This window comes from Abramis brama (genome assembly GCF_963993115.1).
Source record: "Abramis brama genome assembly, chromosome: 9".
In the NCBI taxonomy this organism is placed as follows: domain Eukaryota; kingdom Metazoa; phylum Chordata; class Actinopteri; order Cypriniformes; family Leuciscidae; genus Abramis; species Abramis brama.
In genome coordinates, this window is record NC_139971.1 from 6,499,620 (window position 1) to 6,517,119 (window position 17,500).

The 17,500-nt window shown below is 38.6% G+C and overlaps 1 protein-coding gene across 7 annotated transcripts in view; it reads left to right on the plus strand.

Moving 5' to 3' along the window:
• The window catches only part of aplp2 (amyloid beta (A4) precursor-like protein 2), a 90,835-nt gene that overhangs the window by 56,995 nt on the left and 16,340 nt on the right, over positions 1-17,500 (plus strand). For 4 of the 7 annotated variants that reach the window (XM_084124733.1, XM_084124732.1, XM_084124734.1 and 1 more), the window contains exons 6-13: positions 138-343; positions 1,676-1,843; positions 4,467-4,597; positions 4,748-4,822; positions 4,905-5,063; positions 6,104-6,232; positions 8,459-8,558; positions 11,919-12,092. In XM_084124733.1, the coding sequence (XP_083980859.1) occupies positions 138-343; positions 1,676-1,843; positions 4,467-4,597; positions 4,748-4,822; positions 4,905-5,063; positions 6,104-6,232; positions 8,459-8,558; positions 11,919-12,092 (1,142 nt within the window). The remainder of the gene's footprint in view (positions 1-137; positions 344-1,675; positions 1,844-4,466; positions 4,598-4,747; positions 4,823-4,904; positions 5,064-6,103; positions 6,233-8,458; positions 8,559-11,918; positions 12,093-17,500) is intronic. The other 3 variants (XM_084124738.1, XM_084124736.1, XM_084124737.1) reach the window with 1 other exon arrangement.

The following is a 17,500-nucleotide window of genomic DNA, read 5'->3' on the forward strand; positions in this document are numbered from 1 at the left end:
AAGGTTGTTTTGGCAGTTATACTAAAGTTATATATATATATATATATATATATATATATCTGGCAGTGATGCAAAAAGACCAAAAAAGATTTAACATTCACTCAATCATGTTCATTGTCTTTTTATCTCATTTTTAGCGAGCCTGTTGCCAACGAGCCGCCCACTCAGGAGGACCCCGCTGAAGAAGAGGAGGAGCAGGAGGATGATGGAGATGAGGAGGACTACCACTACGTGTACGAGGATGAAGAGGAGGACCGAGACAGTGAGGAAAAGGATGAGAAGAAAGAGAAAACTGTGGTCCCAGAGAGCCAGGATGAAGACAAAACTCTGCAGGAAGTGGAAGGTCAGTAACACTCGGTTTTCTTTATTTATTTCCTGACTGCCACAATGCGTCCAATTACAGCAGCTCATTTGATGCATATCTCTGGTCCTGTTCACTATAGAGGCTTACAGTTATTTTATTTTTTTTAATGTTATATCTGAAGTTAATTATACACTTTATTGTTTGCCATTGTCTGTACACCCTATATAGCGCAACAGTCGGGTTCCAGAAGTAAAAAATCTAATTTGTTTTCTCCATAAAGACTTATTTTTAACAATAATGTTTAAAGCTTGCAAGATTAAGTAAAGATATATTAAACTGTTAAAGCCACACGTCAGACACAAACTTTTTTTAATCTGCATGCTATAGCCAGAATGACATTACTCAGAATCCTGATAAAGATGAATGCACCAATCAGAGAAGTCGCTGTTACCATGGAAACAAAATTATGGTAGGGGTCAGCAGTGCCCACTGGTCATGAAACATGTAATCAATTGAATTTCCCTACGCTCTCAAACTTGTTATACATTTGTATGTAGCTGAATATTTTGCAGTGAAGTTCATTGATTTTATACTAAAGGGCTGTTCATGCAAGATTATAAAAATATAACTATAAAGTTTTAATAATTATTTTAGTAATTTAAGGAAAGCGAAGTCCACACCACAGCTATAACAATGCTAACAAAGTTATATTGCTATAACAGTATAACAACACTGATGAACAATATAATTTTTTCCAGCTGATGAATAATAAAAACATTGACAGCCAATCAGAATCCACATGACTTCAAAGAGCTTGAGCGTTTAACAGTCATAACTGCAGTCAGCTTATAATAAACAGGAGGTTATTGTCCATTGGTATGGACGCTAATGTAGTTATCGTAATAGTTATCTATGGAGAAAGTAAAAAGGAAAAATACGGCTGGACCCAAGGCCGCTGAAAAAGTGTTCGGCCACTATTGTGGTCCAACATGTTACTGGATCAACATCTTTGTTGATCCTGGAGCAACATTCCAATCAACCAATCGGATTTGAGGGACAAGTTTACAGTTGATGCCAAGTTTAAGCTTACAACCAGGGTTAGGTGCTTCTACATCAGTGTTATTCACCCATCATTCCCCTCTGATTTTAGGCAGAAGTTATCGGTGCGGTTAGGTTTATGATTAGGGATAGGGTTAGGACTAAATTTTCAGACAGGAATGTTGCTCCAGGATCAACAAAATATGCATCTAGGAACATGTCTGTCTCGGCAAAATCACGGTGTCCCCCTGTTGCGCTCTATAGTGCAAGGGCATTACTGATTGCTGCCCCTGGTGGCTGGAGGCTCTAACTGCGCCTCCCCTCCTGTGTTAGCTGTGTGTTCTCTGGAGGCGGAGACCGGCCCCTGCCGCGCCTCTAAGCCTCGTTGGCACTTCGACATACAGCAGAGGAAGTGTGTGCGCTTCATCTATGGAGGCTGTGCCGGCAACCGCAACAATTTCGACTCGGAGGAATACTGCATGGCCGTGTGCAAACGTTTGAGTAAGTCACACTCGTCATCAAGGACTCCGCCCCCTTCCGCTCCACCCTGCTCCTTCTCCTTGCTTTCTCTCACAATACTAACACTGTGTTAGTGTACCTAAACAGCCTGCTTTAAACTGCTTTAAATGCAGCCTTTGAAAACGAATGTTTGAGACTTAAAATTCTGATTGGATGAGCCGCAGTCAGTCATTATAAATGCTCAATTTTCTGTGTTGCTTTACAACCGTGAACACTTTGCAGGCTAATTAACGAATAATTCATTTGAATTCTAATTCATTTTACATGATTTAATTATTATTATTTAATAATTATTATTATTATTAATTTTCAGGATTAATATTTTTGTTGCATTTTGTTAAAGCAAAACATCACCTGAGGCCAATCTGTTAATCAGTTAATCTGATCTAATTGAGTCTAATATGTTCTTTTTCCTGTTATTTCTGCTTGTGCAGTGCTGTGTCCCATCCCTTTTTACGCTGTCTTTGCTTTCGTTTTGTGTCTTTTTTTATTACTAATTACTAATTTGATTTTACTAATTGATTTGTGTAGGAGTAGAAACCATCATCCATGTGTTCTTGTGGCAACATGAACTGATGGATTTAATATGATCTTTTTTTATCATGGTAACCTTCATGATTCAAGGTTTCTCCTGTCCTCTTATTAGTATAGATGCTGTAGACTGCTTGTTCTGATCAATATGCATGTCTGATGTTGCCTTTTGTGCACAGCCTTATGGGAAGTCAAGTCGGTCTTGTCATCTGTATACTAAGGAAAACTGATTTTAGCTCATATCTTGATCATAGCGTGCTGAGTTGTGCAGTAACTATTAAGATAAATGCTAAGGGGGAGCAGTTCTGTCAGAAGAGCGCTTTTCAGAGGACAGGATGAAAGGAATGGGAAATGAAGGACTGTCTGGTTCTCTCAGAATCAGGGGAATTACAGAGCCATCTCCAGAGTCATATCTCTCTGTGGGAAGCTTATTCTCCCCTGGTTTGATCTTAGTGGTCTCCTTTTTGTTGGCTGCTCCTCCTTTGCTTCCTTTGGACCTATCTGTTGATCTGTCTATCTGTCTGTTTCTGTCTGTAAATGTGTTTAAAAAAATTGGTCTCTATAGCTCTTTTCCAAAAGATAGTGAGCTCCCTAAAGGCCCCGATACACTCATGGCGAAGTTCTTTTTCGTTCTTCGCTTTCAGAATCAGAATCAGAAAGAGCTTTATTGCCAGGTATGTTTGCACATATGAGGAATTTGTTTTGGTGACAGAAGCTTTCACTGTACAAACAGAATGACAGTGACAGGACATAGATAATAAAAATTAAAAAATAGAATAAGTAAATAGGAAATAATATTTTAAAAATGGGGGTAAAAAGACGTTCGAAATACGAAGTTCCTGTTAGCGAACATTCCATATAGATGAATATGTAAATATGTGCTGCACGCTTTCCTTTCAGAAAAAATAAACACAACAAAAATGATAGTGATGAGAAAACGGTAAAGAAAGCATCTTTCATAGTGATGTTTCCTGATCATCCTTGTCATGTTTTATTCTGAGATAACAACCGGCTGGATGTACATTATCCCACTTATTACACGGCTTCTTGCCACATAAGTAAATAAGTAGACACGAAATATTGATCTGAGTCAAAATAATATTTTATTAGGTCTTTAAACGCAAAGCCTGCGTGGAGAGAGCAGTTGCTAGCGCAGCAAGTTCAAACTAGACGGACATTAAAGGGATACGGTATACAGTCATACCACTTATTGCACAGCATTTCGACACATAATAATGGGGATATTAACACATAATTATGGGGATAAGAAATATTGATTTGAGATGAAACTGTTGGATTATAAGATAACAAACGGGTACGATTTTAAAACGGTGTACAAAACAATAGTCACAAAATTGAGTCCACGATACCAGATTAAATAACTTTACACAAAATATTGATTTGACTGAGGTTTAATATTTCATTAGCTCACCAAACGCAAAACTCCCATGAAGAAAAAACGTTCCTAGCAAGCGTATAGCGCAGCTGACTTCAGTTACCCGGATGAGCCTGTGTCATCTGTCTTTAGCGGTTGTTATCGGGGAATAACACACCGCTGGATGGCGCGATTGACCAATCAGAATCAAGTATTCCACAGAGCCGTGTAATAACATTGATTAGCAACCTCGTAGCTCACAGTAGGTCTGACTTTAAAGATTTACAAGTTATTGTTCAAAATCAGTTCCCTATGGATAAAAAGGATGGGAATGTTGTACTATTGTTGTACTATTAAGTATGATGTTGCTGAGCTAACAGCTTCTTACGGCAATAAACACAATACATGCCTCACAAAAATTGGATATAAAAAGTTTATGGATACTTTTCAGTACTGAATAAGTACATTTTAACAGACATTTCCCTCAACTCTGAAACTTTTCTCTGAGCTTGTCGCAGTGCATTACAGGATTGCCATTTTCACTAAGTAATCATGCATTCCTGCCTTACGTTTTGTAGGTATGAGCGACAGCCTACGTTTCTGCAGTGTACCTGTGATGCCTAAAAATGCTGCCTAGCAAGTGTTTTGAAGAGGGCTTATATGCGCACTATTTACAAACTCTCTCTTTCTTCTCCTCAGTGCCGCCCACTCCTCAACCCACAGATGATGTGGATGTGTACTTCGAGACCCCAGCAGATGATAAAGAGCACAGCCGTTTCCAGAAGGCCAAGGAGCAACTCGAGATCAGACACCGCAACCGCATGGAGAGGGTGAGTGAGAGGTCACATTTACATTTAGATAAGAGAGTTGCCATGTGACATCCCCAACTGTTATAGAGTTGTTTCTGTTTGGCCCTTGAGGTCCAGCCCTTATTTGTGTCACCAGAGCCCCATGTTTTTTGAATGTGTTGCTCCCATCAGGTGAGGAAGGAGTGGGAGGAGGCCGAGAGCCAGGCCAGGAACCTGCCCAAAGCTGAGAGACAGACACTGATCCAGGTAAACCTCAGCTTCCATGCCAGAGGACATCTCGTACAAGATGTGACTGTTTATTTATGGGGTTTTATTATTCTCTCTGCAGCACTTCCAGGCTATGGTGGAGTCCCTGGAGGAGGAGGCAGCCAGTGAGAAACAGCAGCTGGTGGAGACTCACCTTGCCCGGGTAGAGGCAATGCTGAACGATCGGCGCCGTCTTGCTCTGGAGAACTACCTAGCCGCCCTGCAGGCTGATCCACCCAGGGTGAGACCACAAACAATGACCTTTTGCCCCATTTACAAATGATATTAAAGGGATAAAGGAAAGTTCTTTCATTAATTACTCGCCTTTGTCATTCCAAACCCGTAAGACTTTCGTTCATCTTCGGAAAACAAATGAAGACCTTTTTGACGCTTCAAAAAGTTCATAAAGAGATTGTAAAACCTATCCATACGAATCGAAGAGTTTAGTCCAAATTTTCTGATGTGAGACAATCAGTTTATATGATGAACAGATGGAAATTAGGCTTTGGAAAACATTTTTCTTTTCCAAAATTTTATTCTTTTAATGATGCTTTTTTTCTTCAACCTGATATCGGGACAGTTCAGCCTGACATTTTTGACCTTGACTTTATACCTGCCAAAAAATATCACAATGAATTTAAATTCAGAAATTATAAACAAGTTGATCATAGCAAGTGTATTTGAGTCATTGAATATATAAATTGCATGTGAATGTATTGACCCACCGTTACTCTTTGAAAAGGAGATGCATTTGAGATGCATGTTAATACCAGGTGTGGATGGCATTATTTTTTGTCTTTGCAAGTTCTGTGAGTAAGTCAAAGAACTTTGAGAGATAAGTGCTTCCTTGAAGGATTGTTCTCATCTCATAATGACCAGATTACACTTCTCATGCTTAAGTCTCTAATGGGCGATGGTTGTCTTTCCCCCGTGCGGCGTGATTTAATGGTGGCAGATTACCTGTCCTCTATTATCCCCTGAAACCTCATAACAGCGAGGGCGGCTTCAGTTACTTAGGATATTAATTTGAATTGGGCACCTATGTAATGTTTAATCCCCTGAAATGATTTGCACGAAGAGAGCCAGAGCTGGACTCACACAAGCAGGTGCGTTTTCAGCATCTCTGCTAATCCTCTTGTTATTTCTCTGTCTTGCGGCTCTTTGATCCAAGTGCTGATTCACGGATCAGCCAACTCATAAAGAGACGTCCATCTGACTCACCCTGCCTTTTATTTTCTCTCCTTTGTGGTCAATTTATCTCCTCACTCTCTGTCTCCGCAGCCCCACCGTATCCTGCAGGCTCTGAAGAGGTACATGCGTGCCGAGAATAAAGATCGTCAGCACACCATCCGCCATTACCAGCACGTCCTGGCCGTGGACCCTGAGAAGGCCGCCCAGATGAAGTCCCAAGTCAGTGTCCCCAGCTGCCTTCTTTTATTGCTAAATCCAATACTTCATTTGATCTTTTCTCACCTTACGTAGTTTTGTCCAATTTATAACAGTTTTACTTGCCTTTTGGTCCCTACTTAATATTCAAAGACCATAAGAAAGAGGAGAAACACCCAAAAAACTGTGGTAAACAATAGTAGATGGTAGAGTAGAAGTGTTTGAAAATGTTCATGATTTTTTTTTCTAATTGGTGCTGCTAGTGGCACAGAAATAACTCCCTTCCCATTTAAGCTTGGTAACTGAACGTGTTTTTTGTGCATATGTTCAGCAGTTGAGAGGATTGTCCGTTAGTAGTTAGCATGACTGGATTCTCTTGTTCGAACATTATATGAGAGATTAGCACTGCACTGCTCTTGTGTAACATCACACTTAGCGATTTGATTGGATGTAACTTAAGAGTCTGAGCCAATGGCGTGGCTCTATAAATTGCATTCCAGACTGGCCTCAGTCAGCACGAATGTTTGTCATGGGAGACAGGACGTGGCACAGATCCAGAGGTGTGCATTCACAACAGTTTACATCTTGTGTTTTTGTTTACTGACTGATAGCAGTTCCTGTTTATTTCAGATTTAATTAGGCAAACCTCTTGGTCTGAGGGGGATTCACAAAGCATTCTAAAGAAAATTCTTCTTAATTGCCATTTTCGTCTTCTTTTCTAATTTAAGAATATTTAGATTTATAATAACCTCTTACCTCCGGTTTCACAGACAAGGCTTACACCTAGTTCCAGACTAAAATGCATGTTTGAGCTGTTTTAACTGAAATCTAATCTTAAAATGTCAGTGCCATTTAAAAAAAAAAAAACATTTTCACGTTTATAAAAAGGCTACTTAAATGCCCTAATTGAACTAAGGCCTAATCCTGACTTAATCTAAGCCCTGTCTGTGAAACCAGGCCATAATGTTAGAATAAACTTAATTTATGTCTTAAGTCTTAATTTATGTTTTATGAATTTATTGGGTTGTTTCAAATATTAAGCATTACAAAATAACACTAGCTACATATGATATATATTACTAATACTAGGAAAAATAATCAACGGCATGTTAAAAAATGTGATTCTGAGTGCTGATCTCCCATCAAGTCAGTTTTCTTCTTTGAAAAAAAAAATGCACTTGTACAAACTTACTTATTTTCCTTCTTAAGAAGATTTATGAATCTTCTTGATCATGAATCTGGGCTCTGAATCTGCTAAACTTGAAAGGATTTTTTTCATGGAATGGAAGTTAATGAGATAATTCACCCAAATGAAAATTACCAAATGATCATTTACTCACCCTCATAATGTGTAATGACTTTGAACTTTTACAATCTTTTTTTTTGGAACAGGTTCCTTTTTTGCAACCTGTGCTTTCATTGTATGAAACAGTGCAGTATAAATGTTTATATCCACTTTTGTGCTCCACAGACACACAGGTTTGGAATGACATGAGGATAAGTAAATAATGACAATTTTCATTTTTGGGTGAAGTATCCCTTTATCAACTGTCAAGTTTCATGTAAGTTTTATAAACGCACAAAAAATAGCAGTCACACACCTGTGTGGCTTGTGCGGCTGTGATTTATAGAACGGTGTGTTTGAGAAATGGTCTATTTTGGCAACTCCTCTCAAATGAGTTGAAGTCCAGGTATGACTGGCAGACCAACATAAACCTTCTTACTTCCTAAACCAACAGTGCGACAGCTAAATACAGTATGCAGGAACTTTCTGAGGTCCAGACGGGCACCTAGACGGTCTACGAGGACATTTTAGAGCAATATAGGTGTCTGTGTGTGTGTGTGTGTGTGTGTGTGTGTGTGTGTGTGTATATATATATATGCTCGAAAACAATGCTCGAAAACCAGCAACAGATGGCAATGAAGGGCTTATTTATATATATCATTATCATATCATTGCCATCTGTTGCTGGTTTTCGAGCATTGCACACAAATTTAGTGACAACAAAAGAACAGGCGCGGTTGCTCACACACAGACAATTTACTGCACACAGTCACACAGCTTCTTCTCCGCATTTCCGCATTAAGATCGCCACAAAGCTTTTGTTTTTCTGATTTACATCCATCCAAAGCTACATGCCATTTAACACAACCACAGACCTGTTCCATCTTGTGGAATGGAGTCTTTTTCTAAATATCATCTTGCATAAATCGACCGCTGTTTTAGAAGTGTGTGTCTGTGTTCCCTAGGTGATGACCCACCTGCGGGTGATTGAGGAGAGGATGAACCAGAGCCTGTCTCTGCTCTACAAGGTGCCATACGTCGCAGAGGAGATCCAGGATGAGATTGGTAAGTGTGGACATCTGGATCCGATCTTTCAAACACACACAAGAAAAGGAATATGTATTTGAAATGCATACATTATGAAAGTATACCACAAATACATCTACGTATTTATGTACAGTGCTTAATATAAATACCCTGCAATTGTACTTTTGGTATACTAAATTGGTGCACTTAAAGTTAGATTGGAACAACAAATTTTGTAATTAATGCACTTTAGTTATTCAGAAATAGTGCTGAGGTCCAACTAAAGATATACTTAAGTATATTTGATTGTGCTAAAGTGGAACTATTGCAAGTATACACTCACCTAAAGGATTATTAGGAACACCTGTTCAATTTCTCATTAATGCAATTATCTAATCAACCAATCACATGGCAGTTGCTTCAATGCATTTAGGGGTGTGGTCCTGGTCAAGACAATCTCCTGAACTCCAAACTGAATGTCAGAATGGGAAAGAAAGGTGATTTAAGCAATTTTGAGCGTGGCATGGTTGTTGGTGCCAGACGGGCCGTTCTGAGTATTTCACAATCTGCTCAGTTACTGGGATTTTCACGCGCAACCATTTCTAGGGTTTACAAAGAATGGTGTGAAAAGGGAAAAACATCCAGTATGTGGCAGTCCTGTGGGCGAAAATGCCTTGTTGATGCTAGAGGTCAGAGGAGAATGGGCCGACTGATTCAAGCTGATAGAAGAGCAACTTTGACTGAAATAACTTGAACATGACAATGAGTTCACTGTACTAAAATGGCCCCCACAGTCACCAGATCTCAACCCAATAGAGCATCTTTGGGATGTGGTGGAACGGGAGCTTCGTGCCCTGGATGTGCATCCCACAAATCTCCATCAACTGCAAGATGCTATCCTATCAATATGGGCCAACATTTCTAAAGAATGCTTTCAGCACCTTGTTGAATCAATGCCACGTAGAATTAAGGCAGTTCTGAAGGCGAAAGGGGGTCAAACACAGTATTAGTATGGTGTTCCTAATAATCCTTTAGGTGAGTGTACTTTATGTACACTTTAAATATCTTGCATTTAAAGACTGATATTATACAGAGATCATACTATCCTTACTAATAGTGATAGTAAAACACATTTTAGGCTTAATATTTAGAAGTGTGCATTGTGCAATAAAGAAGTACTCCAAATAAAGTTTAATTATATCAGTAAGTCTCAAGGGATATGTCAGTAAATATATAAACTGATATGATTTGTAGTATACTTAGTATGAAATAAATTATAGGCGTTCTTCACTAGGTGTGTGATGGTTATTGTTGGAGAGAAGAAAAAGAGATGCTCTTCATGATAGAAATTTGTTAAAAAATGTGAATTTGCAGGGTATTTGTAGGTGGAGTTGATTTAAGAGCCAGTTTTTTTATGTTACAATGTTTAAATCATTCGCTTCTTTAACACTTGACAATTTAACTGCAACTTTGATTCCACTTCCTTTTGTCACATTATCTTATTTGCATCATGAACTTAAGAGTAAGAGTGAGTACTAGTGGCAGGTAATTTCTTCTGTTGCTAGGTAACAACTCGGAAGAAGGTGTCAGCTTCAATGTTTTACTCTTGTTTGGACTCTTTGTCCATTTGGTTTGACTACTGACAGTGAACACGGAGTATACACTGCTTCTGTCTGCCACAGATCTACTGCAAGGAATCAAGATTTTGCTTGCAATACTCTAGTGAAACTCTGAGATGAATCACAACATTGCAAACTTTGATTTTAAACAAAAGAAGTATGTGTAAATTGAAAAAAAGACAAAGTAAATTGTCTATTTAAATTCTTTTATGAGGTAATCAGAAACTACAGTACAATATACAACTATTTGGGTATAAGATCTGAAGATTATTTCAAAATACTTGAGTTTAAGGATACTCTATTATATCAAGGCTCTGTTATACTCACGACAAAGTCCTTTTTTTATTCTTCGCTTGGGGATATACTGTTAGCAAACATCCCAAACCCGCTCATGTTGCTGGGCGCGGCGTTTAGATTAATGTATAATTAATTGCTTTATGGGAATGTCTGGTCACTGCTGAACCCTCATATTTCTTTTCCATAGTGACAACGGCTTCTCTGATTGGTAGATCTCTTTCCAGGATTATGGGTAGTGTAGTCCTTCACTGGTATTTTACCTGTTAAAGTCAGCATGGAATTAAACAGTCCCTATTCTAAATGCATCTAATTTGTGCATACGTTTCATAAAAAAAATTATTAAAAAAATCGTCTTTAAAATATATATATTTTACATTAAAGATTAAACTCACAATCTCAACTTGTGGCTTCAACAGAAGCATATATCATTTAACTATCTTGGAGCTCATGGTAGGTCTTTCTTGACAATGACATTATCACTAAAAAGATTTGTTCATTCATGCTAAAAATCAGTGTCCTTATGGAGAAAATAGAGATTTGTACTGTTCTGTTTCTGTGGCGACAAGCAGCAATGATGTTACTGAAACAGACAGATTTTACATAATCAATAACCATCCATTCCTGCAAGATAGGCTGAATTACATTTAAATAAATCGTGATCCGTACTGGAGTTCATGTTTTCAAGCCATCTCGCTTGATGTGGTTCTCTAGTGTGCACATGAGCTCGGAAAACGGCTTTCACAGCAACTAAGAAACGCAACACTCTAAAGCGCCCTTGATTTAACATGGATAAAGGTGTACAACGATTTTGGGTCTATTTTATGTGTTCTTTTGTCCTGATGTGAGCTTTTAGTCCTCTAAAAAACTGCAGAATCTCTCTGCATCTCAGATGCCAAGATAATTACACCTGTATGAAAAGCTTGACTTCAGTAATTAGCTCTCATACGCACACCCGCGCGCACACACACACACGCGTGTAATTTGGCAACTCTTTTTTTTGCTCAGCTTGAGCACATCTCACCGCAATCAAAGTAAATTAGAGTGTTCTGAAGCGTTTGTTGTGCCGTGTTGTTTTTCAGTTGGAAGCTTTTCCCAGAGACTCTGCACTTAACATATTTTTTTTTCTTTTTCATTTATTTTACGAGAGGAGCAGTGGCATTGTGTAGAAGAGATGAGACTAGTATGTGGGGTTTGACAGAACTGGGTCAAGACTCCTCCAGAATCCCACTAGTGTGTGAAGATGTGTAGTTTTTAAGCCAGACTCTGTGGAGAATATTTTTGCAAGTTTTGAGAAGTACTAGAAAGGGTCATTTTTTTTAAATCTTTACCAATGCCTTGAAATGCCACAATACGAAACCTTGTAATGGATAATTGATCGCATTTATGACTGCTTCATGGTTTTGAGATGGATCCCTTCCTCCATCTCTTCCCTCCTGTGATTTGCTGTTTTTAACCATGTTCCTCTCTGTATCTACCAATTAAGATGAACTTCTGCAGGATCAAAAGGCAGATATGGACCAGTTCCTGTCCTCCATCTCTGAGTCTCAGCCTGATGTCACTGTATCCTCTGAGGAGAGCGTGGAGGTTCCTGCCTTTGAAGGAAAGCCCTTCCGCCCCTTCCAGGTCAACTCTCTGGGCTCACCCGCTGAACCCGAGGGTAAGTTTCTTGTCTAAATTTACACTGACGAATCTTTCACTATGCACTCAATGGTCTCTCAGTGGACTACTTGCACAACTACTTCCACGTTATATTTATTACAACTGGGGAGTTTACGATAACACCATTGAGCGCACATACATGCATGAGAATGCAGATTATTACAGTGTTTTATGGCTGGCAATTGATTAAAACAATGAATCATGTTCTCAGTTTTCTTTCTGTGCATTCTGAATAGAAAATCTCCCCACTAATCTGCAGCAGTCTAGTGCTCGTCTTCTCATTAAGAGTGTTTTTCTCTTCCTGATCATATTTCAAACCTGTTGAGTTTGCATTTACATTTTTAAATGAATTTGACTGATTAAAAGGATTTTTTTTTTGTGTGCGTTGGTGCTCTTATTCCAGTCTTTTAAAATAGTTGAATGAATGGATGAATTTGCGGTAAATTTAACATGTTAATTATTTAATCTTTAACAGTAAAGTATTAACAATGCTATTACTTTGAATATTAAGAAGTTTTGCATAAACACGTTGTTAGGGGTTAACAGTTTAGGACCCAAGGACCAGATGTTTGAAAGAATACCCGGAGTCAGAATTATAAAAAATTGAAGAAAAGTTTTACTGAAGATAGTTTGCAGTTTCATCAGCAGAAGTCAGCTTCAAGACTCACACAGGAGTTCGTAGGCCGCCCCGCTTACAGTTACAAAGATCACAGCAGTTATACCATTTCCAAGGTCTAAACTACATCATTGCTTACAGGTTGAATGATTCTCATTGGCCAAGAAATTGATAAACATAGTAATTTTCCACACATATACAGATAGACTGAAGCATATCTCCATAGATTATGCAGCTGACACTAAGACCCTGAAGTCAGGCACGTCGTGACCTTCCAGGTCGCAGATTTGGGTTACTGGGCGCCAGCATGTCCAGAACAACAACTCAGTCAATCTCCAATAATGCCAGTGGTTCCTTAACCTGTAAGCAAGAAGACTAACACACACACACCGACACACATCTTTTCCAAGGTTGGATTTGGCCAGGCTCTAACTATAAACAGGAGAGTCTTCTCAAAACATCAAGATAACAAGTTCTTTCTCTCAGGATAGGACACTTTAGTCTAAATGGAAAATATAGGTTTTAACTGACAAATGGTCCCTTAAACTATAGACTTCAATGACCCCTATACGTTGAAGACCTTTCTCAAACACAAAACATGTCCCCATTTCATTTCTGGAAGCCGGGATAAATAGGCAAGCAATGTTACTGCATTCAAATATCAAATACTGACATTAAAAAGAATACATGAAAATAACATTTCAGTAATCACACTGGTAACTTCTATAACAAAGTAAAATCACCAGAGAAGTCATTCAATTTGATATTTAGAAGGAAAAATATTGATTAATACCTTGATTATAATCACTCATTACATATACATTGAAGCAGCAGTGGATTCCAATCCACCCCCTTCAATGTAAATTGCATACAGTGGAATTATTGACTATGAAAAATTACACACAAGTGATTAAAATATTTAATACAAATAATCAAGGGTCTCATACACTTCAGCTTCGCGGTCACTAGTTAAGACGTGGAAATCACGGATGTTTACCAGCCGCTGCTTTCTCAGAACGGCTTGGGTTGGATTAAAACTTCATGTTCCGTTGAGTTTGGAAAACTCTTTACGCAGTAATCATTATAATATCTCTTCTCTTGTCTCTGAAAATGTCCAGATTTTTAAGTATTCTTGCGGCTAAACCCAGTCGGTATGCTGGTTTTAATTGAACCTTGTTTCCGCCATGGAACAAAAAAATATATATATATAGCTGCAAGCAGCCATTACCGGGGCCAAGCAGAATAAGACGACAAGACATGCCAACATGTCTGAAAGTGTCAGATCAACTGCAACAATGAGCAATTAAAGACATTTAAAGGATTTTAGGCCAAATGGCTGAAAAATCATAGAAACAGTAAATAAAAATATGATTTAATGGATTATCACTTTTGACCAATAGGTGGCGCAGTCACAAAACTGATGTGATGTGGTCAGAGTGAAGTGACAATGAGACATACAAAGTTTGGTGTCAATATGTCAAGGCATTGCAGAGATAAACCCTGAATAGTCCTTTTGGCATCATGCCTCAAATTTGCTGCTGCGGTATACGAAAACGGTTTCGTCAATCAACACGAAATCCATAACTTTTAGTCGGCACGGTCTGGAGATGATACGATTCGATTTTGGTGAAAATCGGACAAACGGTCTAGGAGGAGTTCGAAAAAGTAGGTTTTGAATCAAAATCAAGATGGCGGACAGGAAGTTAGGCCAAATAAGGTAAACTTGGTATCTATGTTCTCGGCCTGATCCAAAGAATTTACTAAGACCAGTGTCATTTCAATAGGCCAATTTATTCAAAAGTTATTAGCCTTTTTGTAAATTTTGTTATTACTTTTGACCACTAGGTGGCGCTGTCTTGAAATATTTTGGGTGCCTTCAGGGGATGGAGCTGATGGCACATTCTGAGTTTCGTAATATTACACCAATGCATTTGTTTAGTATAGCATTTTATTTCACAAAACTGTATTGAAGTCAATGGGAATTTCATGTTTTGTTCTATTATAGCGCCACCAAGAGGCTCAGTCCCACCATTTTTTGTATGTGTCCTCAGAGTGAGCCCATACATATATGTGTCGATTTTGGTGAAAATATCTCAATTTGCTTCGGAGTTATAGACATTTATATGAAAAAACACGTAAAAAATAACTGACACATGACTTTGATTGGAATTTACTACCCCTAAACATCAATATTTTCGCATTTGGGCATTAACATTTAGCTATCGACCTATGTTTCCAAACTTCTGACGGTGGTTTGGTCTCGATCGGACTAGCGGTTTCGAAGATATAGCCAAATGTTTTTTAAGCGCTAAATCACAACGCTACACAAACCGTAAGGCGAAACCTAGCATGTTTGGTATCGTAGGACTCGGCAACGATTCAGGAGTCTAATTAGATGAGTCTCGTTAAAATAAGTCGACCACACCCAAAGTTATAAGCATTTGAAAAGAAAAATCACCACTAGGTGGCGCTGTTTCGAAACTTCTCAGGTTCTTTGAGGACATCGTGCTGATTACCCATACCAAGTTTCGTAACAATCCGTTCATGCGTTCATAAAATACAGCATTTTAGCACATAATTCAAAATGGCCGACAGTCAAAATGGCCGATATGGTAAAATTGGATATCAGTTGACTCGGCATGTTGCCCTGAATCTAACGAGACCAATTTTATGATTTTTGGACAAACTGTTCAGAAGTTATAAGCAAAAATAGCCATTTTTCATATCTCCGGACCAGTAGGTGGCGCTGTGCCGAAACACAGCATGTAGCCTCAGGTCATGCTTGTGACGATATGTACCAAGTTTGGTCTGAATCCGATAAACCGTTGCGGAGATACAGCCTTAAATCTGTTTTCGCAAGCGCTACGTAAAATTTGTTATCGGAAACGGTTTGACGAATCAACTTGAATTCTTCTTGAATAACTTTTTGTCGGCATGGTCTGGAGATGATCTGGTTCAATTTTCGTGAAAATCGGAGCAACGGCCTAGGAGGAGTTCGAAAAAGTAGGTTTTTGGAAAATTCAAAATGGCGGAAAAATTTCCATGACGGAAAATGACGTCATAGGGTGCATTCGAATCGTCTTGAGCTAGGGAATAAGCAAGCGGCAACATTCTGATCTGAAAAATGAAGCCTACCCGGAAGTGCGAAAAACTGCAATACATCGAAAATCCGCTAGAGGAAGGTCCCAAAAGGGAGCAAATGTCCATAGCCCCTATGTTAAAATGTCCGTTTTCACAGCATAAATTCATGTTTTTACAGGTTGGTCCCATGGACTTTTATTGTATTTTTCGACAGGTTCCGAGTGCCTGACAACCATGAGGGCTGTGAATTTTTTTCTAACTCGTTAGTTTAGATCGTATTTAGATATAAAATGTATGACAATAAGGGCGTGGTTAACTTTGATTGACAGCTTGATTGACAGCTGACAAGGCAGCGCCACGGAGAATGACAACATAAGCGCCATTTTTTAATACAGTTGACATATAATACTACTGTTTCTGTATCATGAAATGTAGTTTTAAGAGTTTTTCAGGTGAGAATGTAGTTGTTTAAATCTCAAATCTGTGGTTTATTTATAAAGATTTATGAAAATTTTATCCAGGTTGTGAGATCCAGCGATGACCGGGCGCTCGGCGTTCATGTACCCCGCCTGGAACAGCCTTTCCTCGGCTAGTCGTTCTGAGGTTTGCCGCTGACTCTGGCGTCTCTGTAGTGGTTAAACATGAGATATAATTCGTCTTGTGTATATCTAACGGGCGATTTTTTGGTCTCGTAAATCTATAATTTGTTCCCTGGCCAATCGTTTTGGCTGAGGGGAAGTTTCATAACTTTATAAGCTATTTAACTTTACCGTTGTATGGTTAGACTAGATTGAGCGCTGACTTTGTATGTTTGACTGAATTGTTTGCTTTATTTGTATAGCTTCTTGTAACTTTACCTTTTACTTATACTTTTATAATAGCTAATATTGATAAAAACTGAAATTTAACAAAAAGAGACTGGGTTGAGTTTTGTCATTTTAAATTTTAATACAACGAAGATGATCTGTAATGTTTACTGCAACATCTGTTGTTTAGTACAAATGCACATATTGCCTGGACCATATTAAAATGTTTAATATTTTTATATTATATTTAAAACGAAAAGAGGCAGGTTTGTGTTTTATATATATTTTTTTTTTTAAATAGGCAAACGTTATGTGCAGTGAATATAATCAATACGCGCTGCCTGAACCACATTTATGTGGCTATAATGTTTAAGATTTCTTTAAATGAAAACGAAAAGAGTTAGTATGGTGTTTTATAACATATTTCGTTGCCTAAAATATACACAGAGATAACCGGAGTAGTAGAGCGAGGTGAGTGACGCGCGCTGCGTCAGAAGGTGGGTGGGGTTAGGATTTCCCAAGATTTTCCAAGATGGCGCCGCCCATACCCCCCATAAACGGCTTCAAACCCGTTCTTCAGAAAGTCTATGGGTGACGTCACAGACGCTTTGTCCATATTTTTTACAGTCTATGGGAATAAGTGGACAAAATAATTTTGTTGATAGGCCTTAGGGTTCAAAAGTTATTAGCATAAACATGAGTGAAACTTTGGACAGTTGGTGGCGCTAGAGGGATTGGTTTAAAGACACCAAATTTGCTATGGTGACTTTTCAGACTGTCCTCTATCAGGGTGCCAAATTTCATAACTTTCCCGCAAGCGGTTCTATGGGCTGCCATAGACTCCCAGAGCGGAAGAAGAAGAAGAATAAGAACGGGAACAGATACAATAGGTGCCTCCGCACC